The sequence below is a fragment of the Haematobia irritans genome, chromosome 1 (assembly GCF_050003625.1).
Source record: "Haematobia irritans isolate KBUSLIRL chromosome 1, ASM5000362v1, whole genome shotgun sequence".
Taxonomy (NCBI): domain Eukaryota; kingdom Metazoa; phylum Arthropoda; class Insecta; order Diptera; family Muscidae; genus Haematobia; species Haematobia irritans.
Genome location: NC_134397.1, coordinates 271416380 through 271439637, shown reverse-complemented (window position 1 = coordinate 271439637; position 23258 = coordinate 271416380). Strand labels below are relative to the sequence as shown.

The 23258-nt window shown below is 33.5% G+C and overlaps 3 protein-coding genes and 2 long non-coding RNA genes across 5 annotated transcripts in view; 3 read left to right on the top strand and 2 right to left on the bottom strand.

Moving 5' to 3' along the window:
* tok (tolloid-like protein 1 tolkin) overlaps positions 1–2134 on the bottom strand; it is a 159352-nt gene extending 157218 nt beyond the window's left edge. Inside the window, 1 exon segment of the mRNA XM_075294368.1 lies at positions 879–2134. The gene's annotated coding sequence lies outside the window, so the exon portion shown is untranslated.
* A 9642-nt stretch (positions 2135–11776) lies between these two features.
* Positions 11777–12152, top strand: LOC142219752 (uncharacterized). The gene is made up of 2 exons (XR_012717744.1): positions 11777–11875; positions 11943–12152. It is a non-coding gene; the product is annotated as an uncharacterized LOC142219752 (long non-coding RNA).
* Positions 12153–15063: 2911 nt separating this feature from the next.
* Positions 15064–15388, top strand: LOC142219751 (uncharacterized). Its single transcript, XR_012717743.1, has 2 exons — positions 15064–15101; positions 15221–15388. It is a non-coding gene; the product is annotated as an uncharacterized LOC142219751 (long non-coding RNA).
* Positions 15389–19309: 3921 nt separating this feature from the next.
* On the top strand, positions 19310–22422 carry LOC142224566 (methionine aminopeptidase 1). The gene is made up of 3 exons (XM_075294353.1): positions 19310–19786; positions 19844–20587; positions 22091–22422. Exons 1-3 carry the CDS (start codon positions 19633–19635, stop codon positions 22321–22323), a joined length of 1131 nt encoding a protein of 376 aa, XP_075150468.1. The 5' UTR covers positions 19310–19632; the 3' UTR covers positions 22324–22422.
* Polr2L (DNA-directed RNA polymerases I, II, and III subunit Rpb10) lies at positions 22406–22863 on the bottom strand. Its single transcript, XM_075294361.1, has 2 exons — positions 22673–22863; positions 22406–22608 (listed from the first exon to the last, which is right to left on the bottom strand). Exons 1-2 carry the CDS (start codon positions 22765–22767, stop codon positions 22500–22502), a joined length of 204 nt encoding a protein of 67 aa, XP_075150476.1. The 5' UTR covers positions 22768–22863; the 3' UTR covers positions 22406–22499.
* Between the last annotated feature and the right edge of the window lie 395 nt (positions 22864–23258).

Sequence of the window (23258 nt, the reverse complement as noted above, 5' to 3'; positions counted from 1 at the left end):
ATTGTTTGTGTACATTAGTAAAATGAACTTAACAAAGCGAAAAAAATATACACAAATACTTTAAAATAAATTAAATTCACTATTTTTTTTTTTTTTTCAAACCACAAAATTTGTTTAACAAGAGAAAAAAAATTATGTCTAATAAATTTTCTTGAATTTGATCAAGTTTTTCACAAAACCTAGGTAAGGTTAGGTTAGGTATGAGATATGGAATCTTTGAATTAAAGATACAAAATATTCTAAATGCTTATTTTGAAGTATATATTTTTGGTATTTTTTGTGGCATTTATTTGTTGATGAATAGCTTTATTGATATGTTGCAAAAAGAGAACTATTATAGAACCCAGCTAGATAGCTCCCGAAAAACACTCATTATTTTAAAAAAGCAGCATATTTCATTCAGATTCAATACCAAAATTCTTTAAAGACGATCAAAATCTTTGTATTTAAGTAAAAGTTTTTTAAGAATTCTCAAAACATTAACCCACAAGAAGGGAAATGTAGATATATTTTAGAAAAAATTAGCTCAACTATATTTCAAACGGCGCTATTACACCGATTCAAGAATTCAAGAAAAATTATTAGCATAAATAATTTATTTTTCAATTGTTAAAAAATTCGTAGTTTAAAACAAAATTGGAGTTCAAAATTGAAAAAATATCTTTAGCACCATACAAAGTTTACGATGCAAGTAGTTGAGTTAAAATGTACACATTTTTAGAAATTCTGAACTGTTTAGTTGGTGTGATGAATTTATATATATTCGCTCACTAATGCATTTAGAAAACTGATTGTATTGAAAAACACAATATTCTAAAACAGATCAACATGTTTAGTATATTATATATAGTACACAATTTAATCTATAAGGTACTCACCTCTGTGCTAATATTAAAAAAGCAGCGAAACTAAGGGATCTTCACAAAAAACCAAGGTATAATTTAATTTCGATGTGTTCGTATCAAATGCTTAAATATGGCATAATAAAATTGAATTTGACTATTGTTGATATGAGTGCAGAAAACAACAACAAGTCTCTTGCTCTAGCACTATATTCAATACTGGATCCGCAAAAAAATTGTGTCAAAAAGTTCCGAATAAAAAACTCTAGAGGACTTGTTCCGTAGTTTTTTGTTTGTATATCTTTACATGTAGCACACAGTTCATAAATCAAATAACGGCTATTATTTCCCAAAAAACGTGAACGCACACAAATATTATGGCATTAAAAAAAAATAACCAGGAAAATATTGGTGAAATTCAAATACAACTCCACGGTTGAGTGAGTTCAAATTCAAACTATCCAGTGGATGCAGTAGCAGAATCACACGGTCAGACGAAGTGATGCGTTTCCCATTCAGAATTGTGAGAAACGGCGAAATACTTCCGTTTTCCGTTTTAGTATTGCGTTGCACATCAAATATTCACTCACACACACACAGAGACAATAGTAGTCAAACTTATACACCAATACACTCGCATCAGCACAGCTCAGTAGTGATTTGTTGAACAACGTTATGCTTGTACGAAAGTGCAATATTTACCGTTAGTTTTGCTTACAACGCCTTCACGCTAATTTTTTTGTTTTTAACTCATCTGACGAAGTTGTTTTTGTTTTGTTTAACAAACTTCCTTTGGTACATGAACATGAATGTTGTCGTTATAGCTAGCAAGAGTCTGATTTGCCTCTTGTCTATGTTTGCATGTATTTTATCACTTGTTATTTGTTTTTGCTATTTTCTTTTCTATAGAATTCGCGCGCGTCTTTTGTTCTTATCTTTCATTTGAATTTGGTATTTTGCTGTAGTGATTTATGTATGTGTGTTATGTTATGTTGTTATGTTGTTTTTTTTTTTTTTCTAAAAAAGGACCATTCAAATAAATTTGCTAAATGCCTACAATCATCGCCTTCATACACTCACTCACTCACATTCCAAAAAAATATCGAAACATTTTCTTTTAGAGAATTCCTATGTCGTTTGTCACTTTCTATCAAGGCAATACTACTTGTCACTCATCGTGTAATTTGAAGAATTTCTTTGATTTAATATCTCTGCCCGTTTATATTCTTTCTTAATCCGTAACCGTTACCGTTGCGTTCTCGTGTCGTTACTCAACTGAAACAATGGTTCAGCGTGCCTACTTTCAAATGTTTGCCAACCAACGAATGACTATGACGGCGACAACAATCCAGACAAGAACATGCCGATTCCCAACATCATTACAGCAGCCGAGCATGTATTTGGCTCCAACCGACAACAACACAACAAAACCCAGCATCCCCATCGAACATAACAGAACTGGATGCAAGGTATGGAATCGCATCATATCAGGGTTAATACACTTAAGTGAATTTTTTGTTTTAATGAATTAAGGAATTCTGCACAGAGTCGTTTTTATATTTTAAAACAACAACATAATAAAGCATAGTCACCGGCAGCGTTGCCAATTTAGCTATTTTCCCGCTAGATTTGGCTTTTTGAAGTCGTTTAGCGGGAAAAAATGTATTTACCTTTTAGTTTTTTTTTCTGGCTTTTTTTCATGGCCATTTTAGCTATTTTTGGTTTTTTTATTTTCGACATGTTTCTATTGAAATAGGGATAAAACGGCGTTTTCTATCTAAGCCTTGTTGCCAATTACATTTAGAATATTAGCATTTGACTCGTTTATTGTTCTTATGTTATTATAATATTCTAAATTTATTATGATATTACTAAATTAAAATAGTAGATGTGAATTGCTTTGTACGCTGAAAAAATTTTGTTATGAGGCCAAAGAGTTCATGTCCTTAATGCGCTTTACAGACTATCAGTTATTCCGAACGGAATGTCGGTGTTTGTAAAGAATCTTACAGTGTGTCGGATCGATTCGACTTGTCGGCGGTGACTAAATAATCGGTAAATGTGTTATCGATCCCATAAACATGCAGCAGTATCGATTATGCCTTCGGACTTAACTTATAATGTGCACAATATATGGGATATGTTCGACACTGTCGTCCGGAATAACTGCACGCTCACAAAAAATCGCTTCTGTAACATATACTCCCAAACATATTTTGCTTCAAGCATATACATTTTTGGCTATTGCCCAAACATTTATATGTTTGATCTCTTCCAATATATAATATGTTTGAAAGCGTATTGGTCTAAACAATATATGTTTGGGTAGTCTAAGTTCCAAACATTTTGTATTTTTGCATCCAAATTCAATAATGTTGTCTTCCAAAAAACAATATGTTATTATGTGAACATATAATATGTTTGGAAGCATTTTGCACCCAAAAATATTATATGCTTAAAAAAAATCTCCCAAACAATATTGTGCACGACCTGAATGCTCAAAATTTTGTTTCTGCCTAATTGTATATTCCCCCACATCTTTCTCACTTCCACGAGATTTTTTAGTTCTTAGCACCTTTTTCTGTAATACAAACATTGTAGAAGAAATTATTCAATTTTATGATTTTTTTTATTTTAACTTTACCTTTTACCGGACGGGGATTCGAACAGCGGACCACACAGTTTGTAAGGATCAAAGAAGTAGCTGAGCAATTGCCCAAGGAAAAATAAAATATTAATTTTGTAATAACAAGCAACAACCACCAACTTAATTCAATATCGCTCCCTGTTAAATAGCGCTCCAAGCTACTAAACACATATATGTTTATAGGCTATTTCTAAATTAATATATGTTTGCATCCAAGCATATTATATTTACAAACATTTTATGTCCCAAACATAATATGTTCTAACATATTAACATATATGTCCCAAACATGTTATGCTAGTTTATGAACATTATATGCTTGCACTCAAAAATATTGTGTTTAAAAATTTGTGTTGCAAACATATAATGTTTATAGCCAAACATATGAAAAACAGTCTTTTTCATCCGTGTGATTGTCTGTAAAGCGCATAAAATATGAACGCGAATTTTGGTTATAATAGCCTTTGTGAATTTCTCTTATATAAACTTGTTTCCTTAGCCAAAAGCCGATAAAGTCGTTTGGTCCTTATAGTTAAGTGATTCAACTTAAAAATGGGTATCTTTACATGAAAGAAGGCTAGGGTCAATTTAAAAAAAAAAATCTTAAAATTAAAGAAAAAGTTTTTAAATTTGTGGAGTTTTTATATCTTGACCACAAACCAAAAAAGTGTTAAAAAATAGAAGATGTTTTTCAACACTTTATTTTATAAACGTATACATAAAATAATTTCTACTTGAAGTCGAGTCTGAATTTGAAAATTTAAATTGTCGTTAGGGCGTTTTTACAGCTCTTTGATAGCTCATGAAGAAAAAGCTGAAAAAAACGAATAAATTCCAATTCGGAATCAATACCAAAATCATTAGTGTACAAAATCTTTGGAACCGAAAATATTTTTTTTTTCAGTGTATGTAAAAAAAATTGGGGCATTAGAGGGTTAAAGGAATGGATTTGCTTTTACGAAAATTGGACAACAATAGGTTTGTTTAGGTAATTTTCCAATAAAAGTTATTCAGTATAAACTTGCAAGATAGTAAGAATGGGTTTTATTCTCTTTGGTAAAGTTAGTAGAAGTGTACACGTTCACGAATTTATCATTAATTCAGCGGTTTTAAACCAAATAAAACGAAAGATAACAGGTTGGCTGATAAGTCCCCGGTCTAACAACGAAAAACCCATTTTTTTGTCAAAATTCGTTTTTATTATTCAACATAGTTCCCTTCAAGAGCGATACAACGATTATAACTATCTTCCAATTTTTTGATACCATTTTGGTAGTACTCCTTCGGTTTTGCCTCAAAATAGGCCTCAGGTTCGGCGATCACCTCTTCATTGCAGCCAAATTTTTTCCCTGCGAGCATACTTTTGAGGTCTGAGAACAAGAAAAAGTCGTTGGGGGCCAGATCTGGAGAATGCGGTGGGTGGGGAGGCAATTCGAAGCCCAATTCATGAATTTTTGCCATCTTTCTCAATGACTTGTGGCACGGTGCGTTGTCTTGGTGGAACAACACTTTTTTCTTCTTCATATGGGGCCGTTTTGCCGCGATTTCGACCTTCAAACGCTCCAATAACGCCATATAAAAGTCACTGTTGATGGTTTTTCCCTTCTCAAGATAATCGATGAAAATTATTCCATGTGCATCCCAAAAAACAGAGGCCATTACTTTGCCAGCGGACTTTTGAGTCTTTCCACGCTTCGGAGACAGTTGCTGGCCACTCAGCCGACTGTCGATTGGACTCAGGAGGGTAGTGATGGAGCCATGTTTCACCCATTGTCACATATCGACGGAAAAACTCGGGTGTATTACGAGTTAAAAGCTGCAAACATCATCAACACGTTGTTTTTTTTTTTTTGGTCAAATGTGAGCTCGCGCGGCTCCCATTTTGCACAGAGCTTCCGCATATCCAAATATTGATGAATGATATGACCAACACGTTCCTTTGATATCTTTAAGGCCTCTGCTATCTCGATCAACTTCATTTTACGGTCATTCAAAATCATTTTGTGGATTTTTTTGATGTTTTCGTTGGTAACCACCTCTTTCGGGCGTCCACTGCGTTCACCGTCCTCCGTGCTCATTTCACCACGCCTGAATTTTGCATACCAATCAATTATTGTTGATTTCCTTGGGGCAGAGTTCGGAAACTCATTATCAAGCCAAGTTTTTGTTTCCACCGTATTTTTCCCTTTCAGAAAACAGTATTTTATCAAAACACGAAATTCCTTTTTTTCCTTTTTTTTTTCACAATAACAAAAGTTGTTTCACAAAAGACGCTCTATCTCACAAACTAATTGACTTACAGACGTCAAATTTTGACACGAATCATTTGAAGGTTGGTACTATATAAAAATAATAGGCATTTAATACTAGCGACGCCATCTATGTGTCAGACCGGGGACTTATCAGCCAACCTGTTAATCAAAATGTATCGAATACGCAAACAGAGCTAATATGATTTAAATATTGTTATAGTCTCACAGAAGTAGAATTAAAATGAATACAATTAAAATAATATGCATTTTAAGTGAAATAAAGGCTTTAAATTTGCTAAATTTCAATCAAAAATTTAACTTTTGATTAAAAAATTTAGCTTTTTCTAGTCTAGCAAATCTAGCGGTTTTTGGTGAAACAAATCTGGCAACGCTGGTCACCAGATATATTGAATTGATTTTTATCAACTGCGATTGACGTCTTCCGTGCATTAATTGTTATATATAATATATTCTCCATTAAAACAAAGAAATTTTCATCGATTTTCGTAAATTTTCGTAAATTTTACGAAGAACTTAAAAGCCGATATGAAGAAATAAATCAATATTTTTTTTAAATTGTTAATTTTTTTAGTGTGATATTATTAAATGGTGATGGCATTAACCCATAGAAAAAACAATAGATAACTCCACCTTGCATACATAAGGTCGTGGGTTCAACTCCAGTTTCTACCGGACACCAAAAAGTCTTCTCTCAGTGTTTCTTCAAAGCTTATCTTGGTAATTTCACCGCAATGTGGAAGGCCGTTCGGCCTCGGCTATAAAAAGTAGGTCCCTTGCCCCAAAAAAATATCACCAAAATATTTCCACTTAAAAAGTTAATTAAAATTGAAAATTTGTTCAATTAATAAATTAATTGATACAATTAAAGGGTGATACGGTCAAAATTTGGACGTATTTCTTTCAATTTTGCATTTAAAAAACCTGAACACCCCTCATTTCGAAGGTGTGTGTGTGTAGAATGTTGCTCCTATTTTGATTTTGGAATTCACTCTTCAGTTGTCAAAATGCCGTCCAAGCAAGAAGAGCAGCGTACCAAAATTTTGCTCGCGCATCGCGAAAATCCGAGCTACTCGCACGCAAAGCTGGCAAAATCGCTAAAAGTTGCCAAATCAACCGTTACAAATGTACTTTTGGGGAACATTTGTCGACAGCCAGGAAGTCTGGATCGGGGGGAAATCGAAAACCGGAAGCCGCTGAGACGACAAAGAGTGTTGCCGGTAGTTTCAAGCGAAACCCTAAACTCTCTCTCCGAGATGCCGCAAATAAGCTGGGTGTATCGTCTACAACCATGCATCGAAACAAAAAACGAGCCGGACTATCGACTTACAAGAAGGTAGTGACTCCGAATCGCGATGATAAACAAAATACGACGGCCAAAGCGCGATCCCGGAGGCTGTTTGACTGCGTGGCAATGGACGACGAAACCTACGTCAAAGCCGACTACAAGCAGCTTCCGGGACAGGAGCAAAAGGAAGGGGAAATGTAGCAGATATTTTCAAGTACATAAAACTGTCAAAGTTCGCAAAGAAATATCTGGTTTGGCAAGCCATCTGTACCTGTGGCTTGAAAAGCAGCATTTTCATAGCTTCCGGGCCTGTCAACCAAGAAATTTACGTGAAAGAGTGTTTGAATAAACGTCTGCTGCCTTTCCTGAAGAAACACGGTTGTTCCGTACTGTTTTGGCCGGATTTGGCATCTTGCCATTACGGTAAAAAGGCCATGGAGTGGTACGCCGCCAACAACGTGCAGGTGGTTCCCAAGGACAAGAACCCTCCCAACACGCGAGAGCTCCGCCCAATTGAGAAATACTGGGCTATTGTCAAGCGGAACCTAAAGAAAACCAAAAAAACTGCTAAGGACGAGCAGCAGTTCAAGGCAAACTGGCTTTCTGCGGCGAAGAAGGTGGACAAGGTGGCTGTACAAAATCTGATGGCAGGTGTCAACCTTGAGGCCCGGCAATTCGGATTTGGAAAAGCGAAAGCCTAACTGAATATTTTTCCTGAATTTTATACTAATTGAACTTGAAAAATAAATTTAATTTGATTTTATAAATAAACGATTTCACCGATTTACACGCGTTTCCCCTTGACCAAATTTTGACCGTATCACCCTATAACTAATTAATCAAGATGTAAACATTAAGTCAATGATTAAGAATTTTTAAATTTTTAATTAAAAAAATTAATTGATGCAATTCACTTTTGAATCAAACTCGGAAGACTAAGTCAATTAAGTCAATTAATCAAAGAGAGAAGTTCACCAATGTGGTGTCACAATGGACTGAATAATCTAAGTGAGCCTGATACATCGGGCTGCCACCTAAGAACTAAGAACTTTACTGCTGAAAACTTTTCAGTTAAAGTAAACCGGAGAGATGATATTTGCAATGTAATTGCTTTTAACTGGCAGTTAAAGTCTAACGGAGCTACATGAAAATGGTCGTAAGTCAGCTAAGAATGTAATTGAAAATAGTTAAGTTTTTAATGAAAAAAATTACTTGAGTTTTGCAATTAACATCAATTAAATTTTTAATTGAAGCAATTAAAAATTAATTGAAACTTATTAATAAAATCAATTAATTTTTTAATCAAATATTTTTTTTATTGTCCAATTAAAACTGTGATTGATACTATCATTTTCGGTATTGAATTAGAAATCCATTTTTTGTATGTCATTGAGCGTAACACAGAATCGGGCAGCACTCAGTGATAAGAGAGTAATTCATCACAGTGGTATCACGATGGACTGACTAGTCTAAGCAAATCTGAAATATCGGGCTGACACTATACGTAACCTAACCATCAACCAAAGAACAGACGGTGTCGATCTGACAACTATAAAATGACACCATGTTAAAACAACAACCAGCGTTCATGACACGCACGGAAAAAAACATGTTTGGACATGGTTGCCGCATCCATTTAATCCTTATCTAGAGTATGTAATTGTCGCGAAAACCATGCATTTTATATTTGTAAAAATAATTTTCGAGCGGAGAAAAATATATGTTGGCAATAAGCATTTAAATGGTTCTCAAATGCCGCAAACATGTTCTATTATTTAAATGATAGAATTTTAGACCATTACATGGTCGGGAAAATCATGTACCTAACCATTCAATTTTTTCATTTTTTTGCAGAGAAAAAAGTATTTTTATAGGTTACGTATAGACATGTCTAGAACCATTACATGGTCATATACATTGTTTTCGTGACCATTTAATTTTTTAATTTTTTTGCTGCGAAAAGAATTTTATAAAAACTTTGAGCAGGTGCACACGATTTTCATTTTGCGCGTCAGTCGAGTGTTGATTGTTTCTTGGAATGGACGGAGAATACGGAATTACTGTGTTTTGTGTTAATTTATTTATTCAGAAGTGGCAAGTGGTTTTATATGAACACAAAAAGGAAAGTGTAATTGAAAGAAATTTACCTGTTTTTTGTTCCGCTTTTATAATTTATTTTTATTTGCGGTTACATGATGTCTGCGTTGGTACATTTGATGGGTACGAAGTAAATATGGAATGATTACTTATTGTTGAAATTGAACCAAAATAGAGTGTGTAAAAATATGTGAGGTTTGCTTGCACGACATTATAAATACAAATAAACAATAAATTAGTTTATAAATAAATAAAAACAAATAAATAAAGTTAATTTTGTATTTTCTTTTCTCAAGTGGTGTCCTTTTTTCGACGACGACAAAAGTTTTTTCATATAGATCAAAACATTTCGATCAAAACATTTCAGGAAGAAAAACATTTTTGACGAATACCATAACATTTTAGATCGTGACCATTGTCCTTTAATGGAAACAAAATTTGTTTATCAATATAAAAACATTTTGGATGAGGACAATTTTATTTTTCTTAGAACCATGTTCAGTGAGCCAACATGGTTGCAGGTGAAAATGTTAAATGGTCGCCGCAAAAATAGCTCCTATCATATTATTTTGCTCTTCGAATATGATTGTCCCAATCATGTTTCTTCTCTGTGTGGATACACGTTGACAGTCGCTTTAGCACATTGTAGCACCCACGGAATTGCCATTAGATCGATTAACGAATATTTTAAGACTTTTCATGGCCAAAGAGAGAAGTTCACCAATGTGGTATCACAATGGACTGAATAGTCTAAGTGACCCTGATACATCGGGCTGTCACCTAACCTAACCTATGGCCAAAGAACAACGAAAGTCGTTCTGAAATCGGGAACGAAACCGGGAACAATATGCAATATTTTTCATTATTATTATCCAGAACTTGTTAATAGTATGGATGTGACTGGTTCCGTAAGAAAAAATCGGGTTTACGAGTCCAATACTATATATTTGAAAACTTGTCGCTTCACATACATAATACTTTTACACTGACATGCCTGAAAATATGCAGTTATCTCAACCGAAATGTTCTCTCCTACACTAAACATGTCTGATAGAGATTTTTTTATAATATGGATTTTATTGGGTTATTTCAAAATTTGTTCCTTTTCGTAATCTGTGGGATGATATCACAATTCCAGAAAATAGAACAAAGGCGATGAAATATTGACAGTCCCAAAAAGTCCAAAATGTTAAATTTTAGAGACATTTCAGGGTTTCGTGGTCCGGGGAATGTATACTGTTCACTGTTTCTTTATCTCATCACACTATGCCCAGTGTTTAATTCTAACAATTCAGGAAACACACACAGAGATTTACAACATTTATCTGAAATCCTCATTGGTATCTTTTGAATGTTCACCTACTTGTTGTACGTACTTAAGCTTACAACAAGTGTGGTTTGCTTCGAACACAACTCGACAATAAGCAAAGTAGGATATTCTTGATGAAAGTTGGATCAAAGACTATAGAGAAGAAAAGGTGGGAAATAACCCGCTGAAACTTTCATACCATTGACGCTGCTAGGTCGCAACTTGTTGCATACGAGTTTTGTTCCACAAAATAAACTAACAAAAGATAGAAATAAGAAGCGGGAAATAACTTTGAAAATTCAAGAAAAAAAAGGAATTTAATTGACCTTATTTGTTTTTCATTCAAAAAATATGCAAATTAAAAAGGTCGGAAATATATGGGCCTAGCGCCGTCAGTGCAACATTTGGTATGACACAATCAAATTTCCCATATTTTTTAACCCATTGTCTTTGTTTTAAAAGTGAATACAAAAATTGTGTTTACTTAAAAACTAGAATCAGAGTAAATATTTTAGTAAAAATTGTAATCCGATTCATGCACTCGACGTACAAATGATTAACTACATTGCTTGATATAATATTAAAAGCATTACATGTAGTAAATTCCATAAAGAAAATAGTAAACAGTCATAAGGCCATACTGATAATATCCTCACCGAATACCTATTGCCAAACACTTTTCAAATTAGCCTGAAACTATACTATATTTTCAAAAAGCACTACTACGATGTTGGTGCATTTACAGAGGTAGTGTCTAAACAAAACAACAGCGACAAGACCTTTTTCGCACCACGGACGTATCTAATAATATTGTTCCTTTTTCTTGTTTCCTACACTCATAGAAAAAAATCTGCTAAAAACAGCAGTCGATGTCTGCTGTTATATTTTTGTACTTCAGGGCCAAATGAACAACAATTTATAAAATTTTTAGGTTATAAATTTTTCCCCAAATCATATTTAAGAACCAAAAGTAGTTTTTGGTATATTTTTGCACTGTAATATACTTACAAGCTCCTAAATACGATCAGCAAACATTTTGTTTGCTGTTATGCCTCAATTCGATAAATATTCAGATTTTTGTTCAAATACTACACTCATAGAAAAATTATTACCATCCGGGCTCAAATCGACACCGTACGTTATTGATATTGTACCCGTATCCCTGCCAGCATTTCAAAGTTCCATTCCATACTCATCGCTACCACAGACTCGTCAATGTCACCACAACCATCGCGAACTGTGATGGGGGAAGCATATCAAAACGTACAAAATGTACATGAAAGTATTTTGCCATCACTACTGTTAGAAGAGCCATTTTATTTTTTGTGAAACGCCAAGCGCAACCAGCTTGTTATATTTTATTTAAATAAAAACGAAAATAAAGTTTTGAAAACATAGATATTACGCTTAAAATTGTGAAAGGTATATGGTGAACAATTTTCGACTTTCCAAATAGAATAAAGTGATCGTTTTTCAAATATTTTTCCAGGCACGCTGTCTCCATCGAAAATAAACAAACTGGCTGATAGACGCTGCAATATGTAACTTGCTACTTAAAACTCAACATCATTATTTTATTAATGCAAAAAATTATGTTAAATGTGATGAGATAAACCGAAAAATGTTATATTTATAAGAAATTATAAATGTTTAATCAAATCAATAAACATCTACACAATCGTGTTTTACTTGACCACAATGATTCTTCTACAATTGTCTTAAAATGCACTTTTTCTGATAGTTTGCAGGGGTTCTTATTGGCGTCCTTCGAAATTGATCTAAATAGGCACCTAATAATTGCACTGATGAGAACCTTTTTCGTAGTAACTTGGCGTGGTACAACTTCTCAATAGTGACGGCGCTTTTCCGACGAGTTTTTGATGTCGTATATGATTGTTTTCGACGTAGTGGCGATTCTCAGAAGCGCCCCCAAATTCAAAAAATGTTGGCAGGGATGGTACAATATCAATACCGAATGGTACAGCCGGTGCGCAAAGCATGAAAGTACCATTCGGTATTACGAAAGTACCTATATGCTATTGAAAATAATACCTAAAGGTAAGTACTATGTTCGCTTTTCGCGTTGAAATTTTCGTGGTTACTTTATTAAAACAGTTCAATATAAAGCAGACAAATCAACACAATTGATGCGTGGTTTCTTGTTCCTCTAGATTTCGGCAACACTTTACAGGAATAAGTTTGTTTTCATTTATAATTTTGATTATTTAAGGAAAAGTAATCGCGAAAAATTTAAGCAAAAGTAAACTCGAAAACCGAACATAGTACCTACCCTAATACGGTAATACATATTTAGTTTAATAAAACACACGTAAAACGTCTTTGTTTCTTTGTCTCTTTAATTCATTTAATACATAATATACATACAAACGCCTAGTCATTTCTCCATGCAAAGTTTTTCTCCCAATTCAGCTCCATGTCGCTCTTCAGGCACTGCATCCCTCGAGTCGTCTGTTGTGGTATTTGGATGGTTTTTGTATGCCAATTACGCATCTAATTAAAGAAGGTTCGCATTAAAAAAACTTTAGAAATATTAGAAAATATTATGCTTACCTTTACTTTGCTATGTTCACAGATATAATTTTTTCGGTAGTCATCTTATCCCAAAATATTAGGGCTGTTTTCTTTTTGCACTGGATACAACATTTGTATGGGCTATCCAGAACATCGTTGCACTGGTGTTCTATCCAGAATATCGTTGCATTGGTGTTCTATCCAGAACATCTCATCAGTGCAAGTCGCGAAGATCTTGCCAGATTGTGTTTTGATAAAGTGACGCTGCATCGATTCACAATAGCACTTTATTGTGACTAATTTATCTAAAAACATGAAATTCAAAGTGGTATAGTTTCATAAATAATCGCAGCAGTAAATATTTATTACTAATTGGAGCATTTCATACATTAAAAATGCAAGATTTCACTTCTTTTCTGTGATTGTTTTTGAACAGCTGATGACAGTGTTGCATATTTTTGGAGATGTCCTATATAAACGAGTACTCTGTTTTCTTTTAGTCCTTCACGGCTTAGGGTATCCAGTGCTAAAAGAAAACAGCCCTATTGTTATTTACAAGCCACATGAAAAAAAAAATAAACTACAAAGGCGACCAATTCTAATTGGTCGCAACGGCTACATATCATACGTTACGGCGATGCGGTAGTTAATACCATAGTAATACAGGATGTAAATGGTTTGATATATAGTGGTATCAAAATTAAAGGGTAATGTGAACCAATTTATTAATACCAAACGGTAATGGCCACATACCGCCTTTTTTCTACCAGTGTATAGATATTCATAAAATATTGGTTTAATTATGTTAGGATAGCTCCTAAGTTGACATTTTTATTTGTTTTAGACAAAATAAAACATGTTTTAGTGTAATCGAGCTTCAAAAATAGCAGAAAATGTTTGCTATTTCAGCAAACAGTGACTGCTGTCCCTTTTTCAGCAGACTTTCTGCTGTTTTAGCAGACTTTTCTGCTGTCCCTACTAACAAATTTCTTTGGGTGCAGAGTTTTTGATGTCAATAGATAGACAAATAATGATATAGACGTCTCATCTCTATTCACAATTATTTTGTTTACTTGAAGTGCGCTGTGATCTTTTTGGCGAACGATAATTAACGTACAAATTAGCAAATTTCCATTAAACCAAATGTGTAGATGTAAAACGTTTTATATTATTTTACACAATTTGGTGTTCTTTCAAAAACACAAAAAAAAAATTAAAGACAAATTGAAAATCATTCATTTGAAAAAGTGTAATTTAAGCAGACAAACTACGGTGCTGTGAATGGACTTGAGACGTCCACAGAAAAAATATCACTAAAAGTTTTCCAATTAAAAATTTAATTGAAATTAAAAAATATTTCATTATAAATGTAATTGATTCAACAATTTTTTTAATTGGAATAAAAAATCAATCAAAATTTCAGTGATTCAAGACATTTCAATTTTTTTAAGTTTAATTAATTAAATCATTTTTTTAATTAAAAACTAATGCACCAAGATTTTGTAATATTTACTAGCATGCACCAAGATTTTGTAATATTTAACCCTGGAGCTGAATAAAGACATGGGTGGCTTTTTAGTTGTTCCGTTAATTGAAGATAAAAGAATTTCCACCTAGTCAGAAGATAAAAGATATTCCACGTTGTGCATTTTGTACCGATCAGGTTATTCTAAGTGATCTATGACAGTTGAAGTTTTCGAGTTTAGCCGCTAAAATCGAAAATAAATCTGTAAATGTAGAATAAAGTTATCTTTTTGGAAAATTGCATTATCTTGATGAGGAATTATCCACTTAAACAATTAAAAAAGTATATTTTCTTTAAAACAAATTGTTAAAGAAAAGTATTCATAAGGTTATAGTACTCACCTTATTTTTTCCCCCAAAACACTAAATTAAAGTTGCAAAAATACGTACGAAGACGATTGCATTTTTATCAAGTCTTGTCAAATTATGGTTGGAAAAGATCCAATATTTTGATTCCGAAATATTTAATATTTCTAAATTAATTGCTTAAAAAAGAAACGGTGGAAAAAGCTGGTTTTCAGCTTGAAAACTGAACATACCCAATAAACACAGGGTGAGCGTTTTTCAAATGCAACAACTTTTCAGTTTGAGGGTAAATATAATTTTCAACATAAATTCAACTTGACTTGAAATAGCTCATCTTCAATACATCTTCCAATTGTTTGCGAATTACTTCCAATTTGCGAAAAGGTTGACGAAATCTATGAAAAGGTGTTGAAGATAATATGAGAAAACTTTGACAAAACACTACCCTAAAATGCAACGAAAAAAACCATGTGGTTTTCAATACTTATTTGTGCAACGAAGTTCGTGGTCAATTGCAAGAAATTAAAAAAATGGAAAATTTTAGACAAATAACCAAATAGTTTATAAAAATAGGTAAGTGAAAATAAAAATGAATAAAACTTTAAGGAAGTCATTAAATGTATATCTCTTTGCAGAAAACTAAAATTATGGATTATACGTTCTTGAAAACATTAAAAAGCTGACCGATGAAAAAATCAAAATCTACTTTCAGAAGATTTCGGACATAAGTTCATGTTTAGCCGCTAAAATCAAAATAACAATAAAAGCAGAGTAAAATTTTAACTGTTTGCAAATTTTACCTTAACTTGATTGGGAATGATCCAAAGGAACAATTGGAAAGTTATATTTTCTTTAAACTGTGTTATTAAAGAAAAGTAACAGTGAAAACATTGCTATTTTAACGCGATAACGCAAACTTAATAACGGCAAATAGTGTAAACGTAGTATAACTTTAATTTATTAGTTTTAAAATATTAGGGCTGTTTTCTTTTAGCACTGGATACCCTAAGCAGTCGTGGACTAAAGGAAAACAGAGTACTCGTTTATCCAGGACATCTCCAAACAATAGGGCTGTTTTCTTTTAGCACTGGATATGCTAATCCGTTAAGGACTAAAAGAAAACAGAGTACTCGTTTATCCAGGACATCTCCAAAAATATGCAACACTGTCATCAGCTGTTTAAAAACAATCATAGAAAGAAGTGAAATCTTGTATTTTTAATATATGAAATGCTCCAATTAGTAATAAATATTTACTGTTGCGATTATTTATGACACTGTATCACTTTGAATTTCATGTTTTCGATAAAATAGTCACAATAAATTGCTATTGTGAATCGAAGAAGCGTCGCTTTATCCAAATACAATCTGGCAACATCGGCGCGACTTGCACTGATGAGATGTTCTGGATAGAACACCAGTGCAACGATGTTCTGGATAGCCCATACAAATGTTGCATCCAGTGCAAAAAGAAAACAGCCCTAAAGGCCGGTACTCTGTTCGGTTTTCGCGTTGAAACTCCATACAAAACCAAAAAATGCGAAAAATTTGCGAAATTTTTTCCATTTGTGATACTTTGTTTTTTCGTGTTGAAAAACTGACGTTTATAGCACGGCGCCATTTGCAATGTGAATTAAGAAATAATTTATTTATTAAAAACTATTTGTGCGGGTTTATAAATCAAACACGGACCATATTTTTGTTCCGAAACTATACAAAGGATCAAAGGAATAGCAGATCAATTGCCCAAGGAAAAATAAAATGTTATTTTCTAAAAACACGCAACAACCACCAACTTAATCCAATATCGCTCCCTGTAAAATAGCGCTCCAAGCTACCTAAAAAAACGCCGCTTTCTATGTGCGAAATAATGGTTTCCATAAAAATTTTTCGCAAGAATGAACATAGTACCGGCCTTAATATACAACACTGTCATCAGCTGTTCAAAAACAATCAAAGAAACTAAATCTTGCATATGTTAATGTATGAAATGCTCAAATAGTAACAAATATTTACTGCTGCGATTATTTATGACACTGTACCACTTTGAATTTCCTGTTTTTGATGAATTATGCGCTTTACAGACTATCAGTTATTCCGAACGGAATGTCGGTGTTTGTAAAGAATCTTACAGTGTGTCGGATCGATACGACTTGTCGGCGATGACTAAATAATCGGTAAATGTGTTATCGATTCCATAAACATGCAGCAGTATCGATTATGCCTTCGGACTTAACTTATAATGTGCACAATAATATATGGGATATGTTCGACACGAGCATTGTCGTCCGGAATAACTGATAGTCTGTAAAGCGCATTAGTCACAATAAATTGCTATTGTGAATCTAAAGAGCATCATTTATCAAAATACAATCTGGCACAACTGACGCGACTCGCACTGATGAGATGTTCTGGATAGCCCATACAAATGTTGCCAATGCTATGTTCCCACCGACTCGTTTTCCTCATTCGTTTTTCCAAAACATTTCACCGTTCACACCGGGTTGAGATGTTTTAGTGTGACAGTTACCATGGAAAGTAGAAATTCACATATATGCAACCTATGTCCAAGTAATTACCGCGAGCGCAAAGGGAAAAATTGTTTTATGTTATTTTCACATGTCCATGTTCTTATTCTTTTTTTATGAAACTTCCCAATAAACACAGGATGAGCGTTTTTCAAATGCAACAATTTTTCAGTTTGAGGGTAAATATAATTTTCAACATAAATTCAACTTGACTTGAAATAGCTCATCTTCAATACATCTTCAAATTGTTTGCGAATTACTTCCAATTTGCTAAAATGTTGACGAAATCTTTGAAAAGGTGTTGAAGATAATATGAGAAAACTTTGACAAAACACTACCCTAAAATGCAACGAAAAAACCATGTGGTTTTCAATACTTATTTGTGCAACGAAGATCGTGGTCATGCAAGAAATTAAAAAAATGGAAAACTTTAGACAAATAACCAAATAGTTTATAAAAATAGGTAAGTGAAAATAAAAAATGAAATAAAACTTTAAGGAAGTCACTAAATGTATATCTCTTTGCAGAAAACTAAAATCTTTAGATGCGACGTTCTTGAAAACATTAAAAAGCTGACCGATGAAAAAATGGTGGACAATTAACTGGAACTGCTTCAAATAGTTTATAATAATTGGTACGTCAATATGAAAAATTTAATCAACACTTAAGAGAAGTCACTAAATTTAAATCTCTTTGCAGAAAACTAAAATCTTTGGATGCTACATTCTTGCAAACATTAAGAAGCTGACCAATGAAAAATGAATGGCTTATCGACAAGAAAAAGTTTCCAGAAACATTACAAGTGCAACCAATTAAAATTGTTATAAACAACAAATTGTTGAAATCAACAACTTCTGGATGAAAATGTGCATCACATCGTCAGTTTAATTCATATGCTATTATCAGTTTAAAATGGATATTTTGTGAATTCCTTTTGCTGGAAATCAATTCTAACACGCGGTCCATTACGTTCCTAATTTCAAATTGCCCGCAGGTTAATAAATTTTAATGCTGTTTTATGACACCAAAAGGAAGGAAATCGAATTATCAATGCAAAAGTGTTTACTAATAATGTGTAAGATATTTAAAGTTTTGTTGTTTGTTTGTTTTTTTTTTTTTTGTTCTTATTTGTTGATATGTTTAATAAGATTATTATTTATCATTTGGTATTGTAGTGTATTATGTAGTGTAGTGTATTATTATATATTTTATTTTGATGAAAATAAATAAATTATACAAAATTCATAGAATTTTGGCTTTGACTTTCAATTTAAAGTGGGGATATCATTCATACAAATTTAGGTTGAAAAGTATTTGCAACGATGTTAATTTTGAATTTGACTCGCATCGAAAATTGTTTGACAAATTATTGAGTAGCGATGCATTTCAATTTGAGGATAACACTTGAGATATTATTGCTAATGTGTTGAATTTCACTGTTGAGGGTAATGTCTGTTTTTTGTTGAGAACGCGATTTTCTCAACAATTTCTCAACTTGAATATTACCCTAATCCTTTGAAAAAATGTTTGAAAAATTGTTGAAATTTAGCATTTTTCAAACGTTTGTGTTTATTGGGAATTATTTCAATATTTTGACATATATTTTGAATAGGGTATGTTATTCGGGGTATATTCCAAATTAGGTAGGTTCATATTCTAAAATTGACGTGTTTTGGAGGAAAACTTGTGTTTTGAGCTTGTTTTTTAGTATAGCGAAAACGACTCGTTTTGAAATGCTTATAAAGGGAAAACATTTCAAACTCCAAAACATGCTTGGTGAGAACACCGTATTACAGTGCTAAAAAAACCAGCCCTATTATTAGTTTTAATTATTAATTTTTTTGATACTTTTATATGAACTGACCTTAAAATCAATCACAATAGCGTTCACTTAATAGGAAGACCTCAAAGCGCACAAACGCATTTTTTTAGGTGTCAACAACATTTGACAACCCTGAAACGTTTGAAAACAGCTGCTTGTTTAAGAGGCAGCACATTAAAATCTGCCGCTGTCTATAGTATTAGTTAAAACGAGTTTATCATTTACTTCGTAATTAATGAAATTTATACTAAATATTTAGCAGCTTACGGCACGGGTCGGGTCTTCTAAGTATTCCAATATAAGGATATTTGTGTGAAATAAAATCAACGGCGCTAATGCAATAACGGCACAGTGCTCTGATTTGTGAGTGGAAACGAGAGTTGAACTATTTTTAGATTTGTGCGAATTTTTTTACACAATAGTTCGAGCCGAAAAGGACATTAAACTTGCAATCAGAAAGTTTTCGAAATGGTTCATAAATGTGAGACACCAAATTGCGGTAAAGACGCCACATTGCAATGTCCAACTTGTTTGAAAATGGGAATACCAGGATCGTATTTCTGTTCCCAACCATGTTTCAAGGGATTTTGGAAAGAACATAAACTAATACATGCATTGGCAGGTATGATGGCGTAAAATGAAGATTATTTATTCTCAATACATTGTTATACATTTGCAGGTGGCGCTGCTAAGCCCAAAATTTCCGAAAATGGGGGTTACAATCCTTGGCCCCAATATCGTTTTACCGGCAAACTGAGACCAGCCGAACATACACCCAAGAGACATGTTCCCGATCATATTGAACGGCCCGACTATGCTGATCATCCCGATGGCGTTGCGGCTTCTGAAGAAGCTATGCGTGGCAATACTTCTATTAAAGTGCTTGATGATGACGAAATTGAAGCTATGCGAGTAGCAGGACGTTTGGGACGTGAATGTCTCGATGCTGCTGCCGCAGCCGTTGAAGTTGGTGTTACCACTGATGAATTAGATCGTTTGGTCCATGAGGCAGCCATTGAAAGGGATTGTTATCCATCACCCTTGAACTATTATAATTTTCCCAAATCATGTTGCACCTCAGTGAATGAGGTCATATGCCATGGTATTCCAGACTTGAGACCACTACAAGATGGGGATATTTGTAATATTGATGTTACAGTTTATCATCATGGCTTCCATGGTGATTTGAATGAAACATTCTTTGTTGGAAATGTTGCTGAGAAACATAAGAAATTGGTGCGTGTAACCTATGAGGCCTTGAGTAAAGCTATTGAGTTGGTGAGACCTGGAGTAAAATATCGTGAAATTGGAAATGTCATTCAGAAATACGTGGCTCCACATGGTTTTAGTGTAGTGAAAAGCTATTGCGGTCATGGTATACATCGACTTTTCCACACTGCCCCAAATGTGCCTCACTATGCAAGTAAGTGATGTATCAACAATAATTGAGGTTAATTTGATTTGTTTATTTGTTCATACCTAACATAGTATACCATAATTCAGAAGTATACTAACTTGAATTCGTACGGAAAAATATGGAATAATACAAACCCTATTGCCAAAATTCTTATCAGATTTATCTCAATCAAAGATTTCAAATTAATAACGAAATCCTTTAAAGATTAAAAGAATTGAGATAATACACTATGGAATCAAGGTATCGAATCTATACATTATATCAATACGCTAAAGTATAGCGAGAACATTTCTTTGTGGCACATTCTACTAGAAGTGACAAATTCTCGCATCCCACGTTGGATGCAATTTAAGGGGACACGTAGTGACTCAAGTGACTGTGAAATTTAGTATTAAACGTAAATCTATATGATTGCAATGTCCATAAAGTAACAAAGTAGGTACATGGTGTGTTTGATAAAATTTCTTAATCATCAATGCTACACCTCTGTTGTAGATACTTTGCGATATTTAAAAGTTTTTCTCGTTATTTGAAAGCGATTTTCCTGAAATACGTGTGCCGAAAATGGCGTGTATCGGTCCAGGTTTTGATATAGCCCCCATATAGACCGGTCTCTGGATTTTACCTTTTGGGCTTTTAGAAGCCGTAGTTTTTATCCAATTTGCCTTAAATTTGAAATCTAGAGGTATTATAGGACCATAAAGAGGTGTGCCGACCCCCATATAGACCGATCTCCAGATTTTACGTCTTGAGCTTCTAGAATTTGTAGTTTTTATCCAATTTGCCTAAATTTGGAAATCAAGAAGAGAAAATGGCACACAAATACGGCACACGTATTTGTGTGCCATTTTCGGCACACAAATACGTGTGCCGAAAATGGCGTGTATCGGTCCATGTTTTGATGTAGCCCCCATATAGACAGATCTCCCGATTTTACTTCTCGTGCTTATTGAAAGCGTAGTTTTTATCCAATTTGCCTGAAATTGAAAATTTTTAGGTTTTTTAGGACTATAAATACGTGTGCTGAATATATTGTGTATCGGTGCCAGGTTTTGATATAGGCCCTTATAAACCGGCCCTGCAATTTGGGGTCTTTAATGAGTTATAGAGAATACAAAACCCGTGATCATTTATAAAATTTATAGTCGAAAATCAACTTTTGTCAAAAAACAGAATCGAAATGTCGAAGTCGACTTTTTGTAATATTCGAATGGGACTAATGGGCTTCTGATATTTTTGATTATAATCCTAATTTATAGTATTAATACTTCATAAGTTTAATCAATGAATATAAAAACTTAACAAATATTTTGAATATTAGATAAAATTTATAAATAGAAAGCCCTCAAATGCAAACATACAATATGTAGAGTCGAGTACTCAATAATGACTAGCATCTGTTGGACATGTTCCTTTTTTCTTATCGTTACACTGTTTTGCACGAACTTGTAATATACCGATTTCTAAGCATGATTTAATATAAATTTTAAATTTGATTTTTTCTTTCAGAGAACTCTGCTGTTGGTGTTATGAAAGCTGGTCACACTTTCACAATTGAACCTATGATTTCGGAAGGTGTATACACCGCCGCCCAATGGCCTGATGATTGGACAGCCGTTACCTCTGACGGATTGTATTCAGCTCAATTTGAACAAACATTATTGGTTACAGAGACTGGTTGTGATATTCTAACCAAACGTCGTGAGAAAAACGGACAACCTTGGTTTATGGATAAGTTGTAAATACAGTTGCAGTCCATGGCTTTTCGTTCGCTTTTATAGAGTTTTTACATGAGTTGTTTTTTGTAATTAAAACTATTAAAGGTTTTACTCCAATACAAAGTGTTTTTTTATTTTACAATTCTACATTAAAAAATAATTTAGCCTAAGACGGTTTGGTCTCTCAAACACTGAACGAACTATTTCTCAAGAGGTGCATAATTCAAAAGTTTTTCAATTAAATCCACATGACCCAACAGCATACGGCGACAACAATAGCGTTTTAGACCAAGGGCATCCAAAGCATCACTGTAAAAGTTGAAGTATGTGGTTATTTTCATCATTTTGTTGGCGTTGGTTTGTATAAACTTACCCCTCAGTATATTCGGCCTGCAGCAGTCCAAGGTAGGATTCCCACTTATTGCCAATAACTTTGCCGCAAGTAAAACAACGAATTGGTATAATCATATTGTTGTTGAAATTGTTTTCCGCACAATTAGTAAAATAAGATTCCAAAAGCGTGTTCCGCTCTCAACCAAAACAAACTAATAATTTGACATTTCTGGAATGTTAGCACAGGGTTGTTAATAGTTATGAGATATGAAGTGCTATTGTGAATGACCGGCTTCAAGGTTGCCAAATAAATAAAAAGTTTGGTTTTTATTCCATTTTTTATTCATTGTAGTGTAGTCAAAAAATTCTGTTATTCATAACCGCAATTTTTGTCTGCTAAAAACAGGGAAAGCAGTCAATCTAGTATTTTCTTCTGAAATAGCAATCGTGTTTTCTAACGGTTTTGGACAACCATCACTAGGGCTGTTTTCTTTTAGCACTGGATGCAACATTTGTATGGGCTATCCAGAACATCGTTGGACTGGTGTTCTATCCAGAACATCTCATCAGTGCAAGTCGCACCGATGTTGCCTGATTGTTTTTTGATAAAGTGACGCTTCTTCGAT

What these genes read in the sequence shown, in the direction of transcription:
- LOC142224566 (XM_075294353.1), top strand. Translation starts at nt 19,633, where the DNA reads ATGGTTCATAAATGTGAGACACCAAATTGCGGTAAAGACGCCACATTG. An exon ending in ACTAATACATGCATTGGCAG is followed by an intron (nt 19,787 to 19,843) that starts GTATGATGGCGT and finishes ATACATTTGCAG; the next exon opens with GTGGCGCTGCTAAGCCCAAA. An exon ending in AAATGTGCCTCACTATGCAA is followed by an intron (nt 20,588 to 22,090) that starts GTAAGTGATGTA and finishes TTTTTCTTTCAG; the next exon opens with AGAACTCTGCTGTTGGTGTT.
- Polr2L (XM_075294361.1), bottom strand. Translation starts at nt 22,767, where the DNA reads ATGATTATACCAATTCGTTGTTTTACTTGCGGCAAAGTTATTGGCAAT. An exon ending in CAGGCCGAATATACTGAGGG is followed by an intron (nt 22,609 to 22,672) that starts GTAAGTTTATAC and finishes CAACTTTTACAG; the next exon opens with TGATGCTTTGGATGCCCTTG.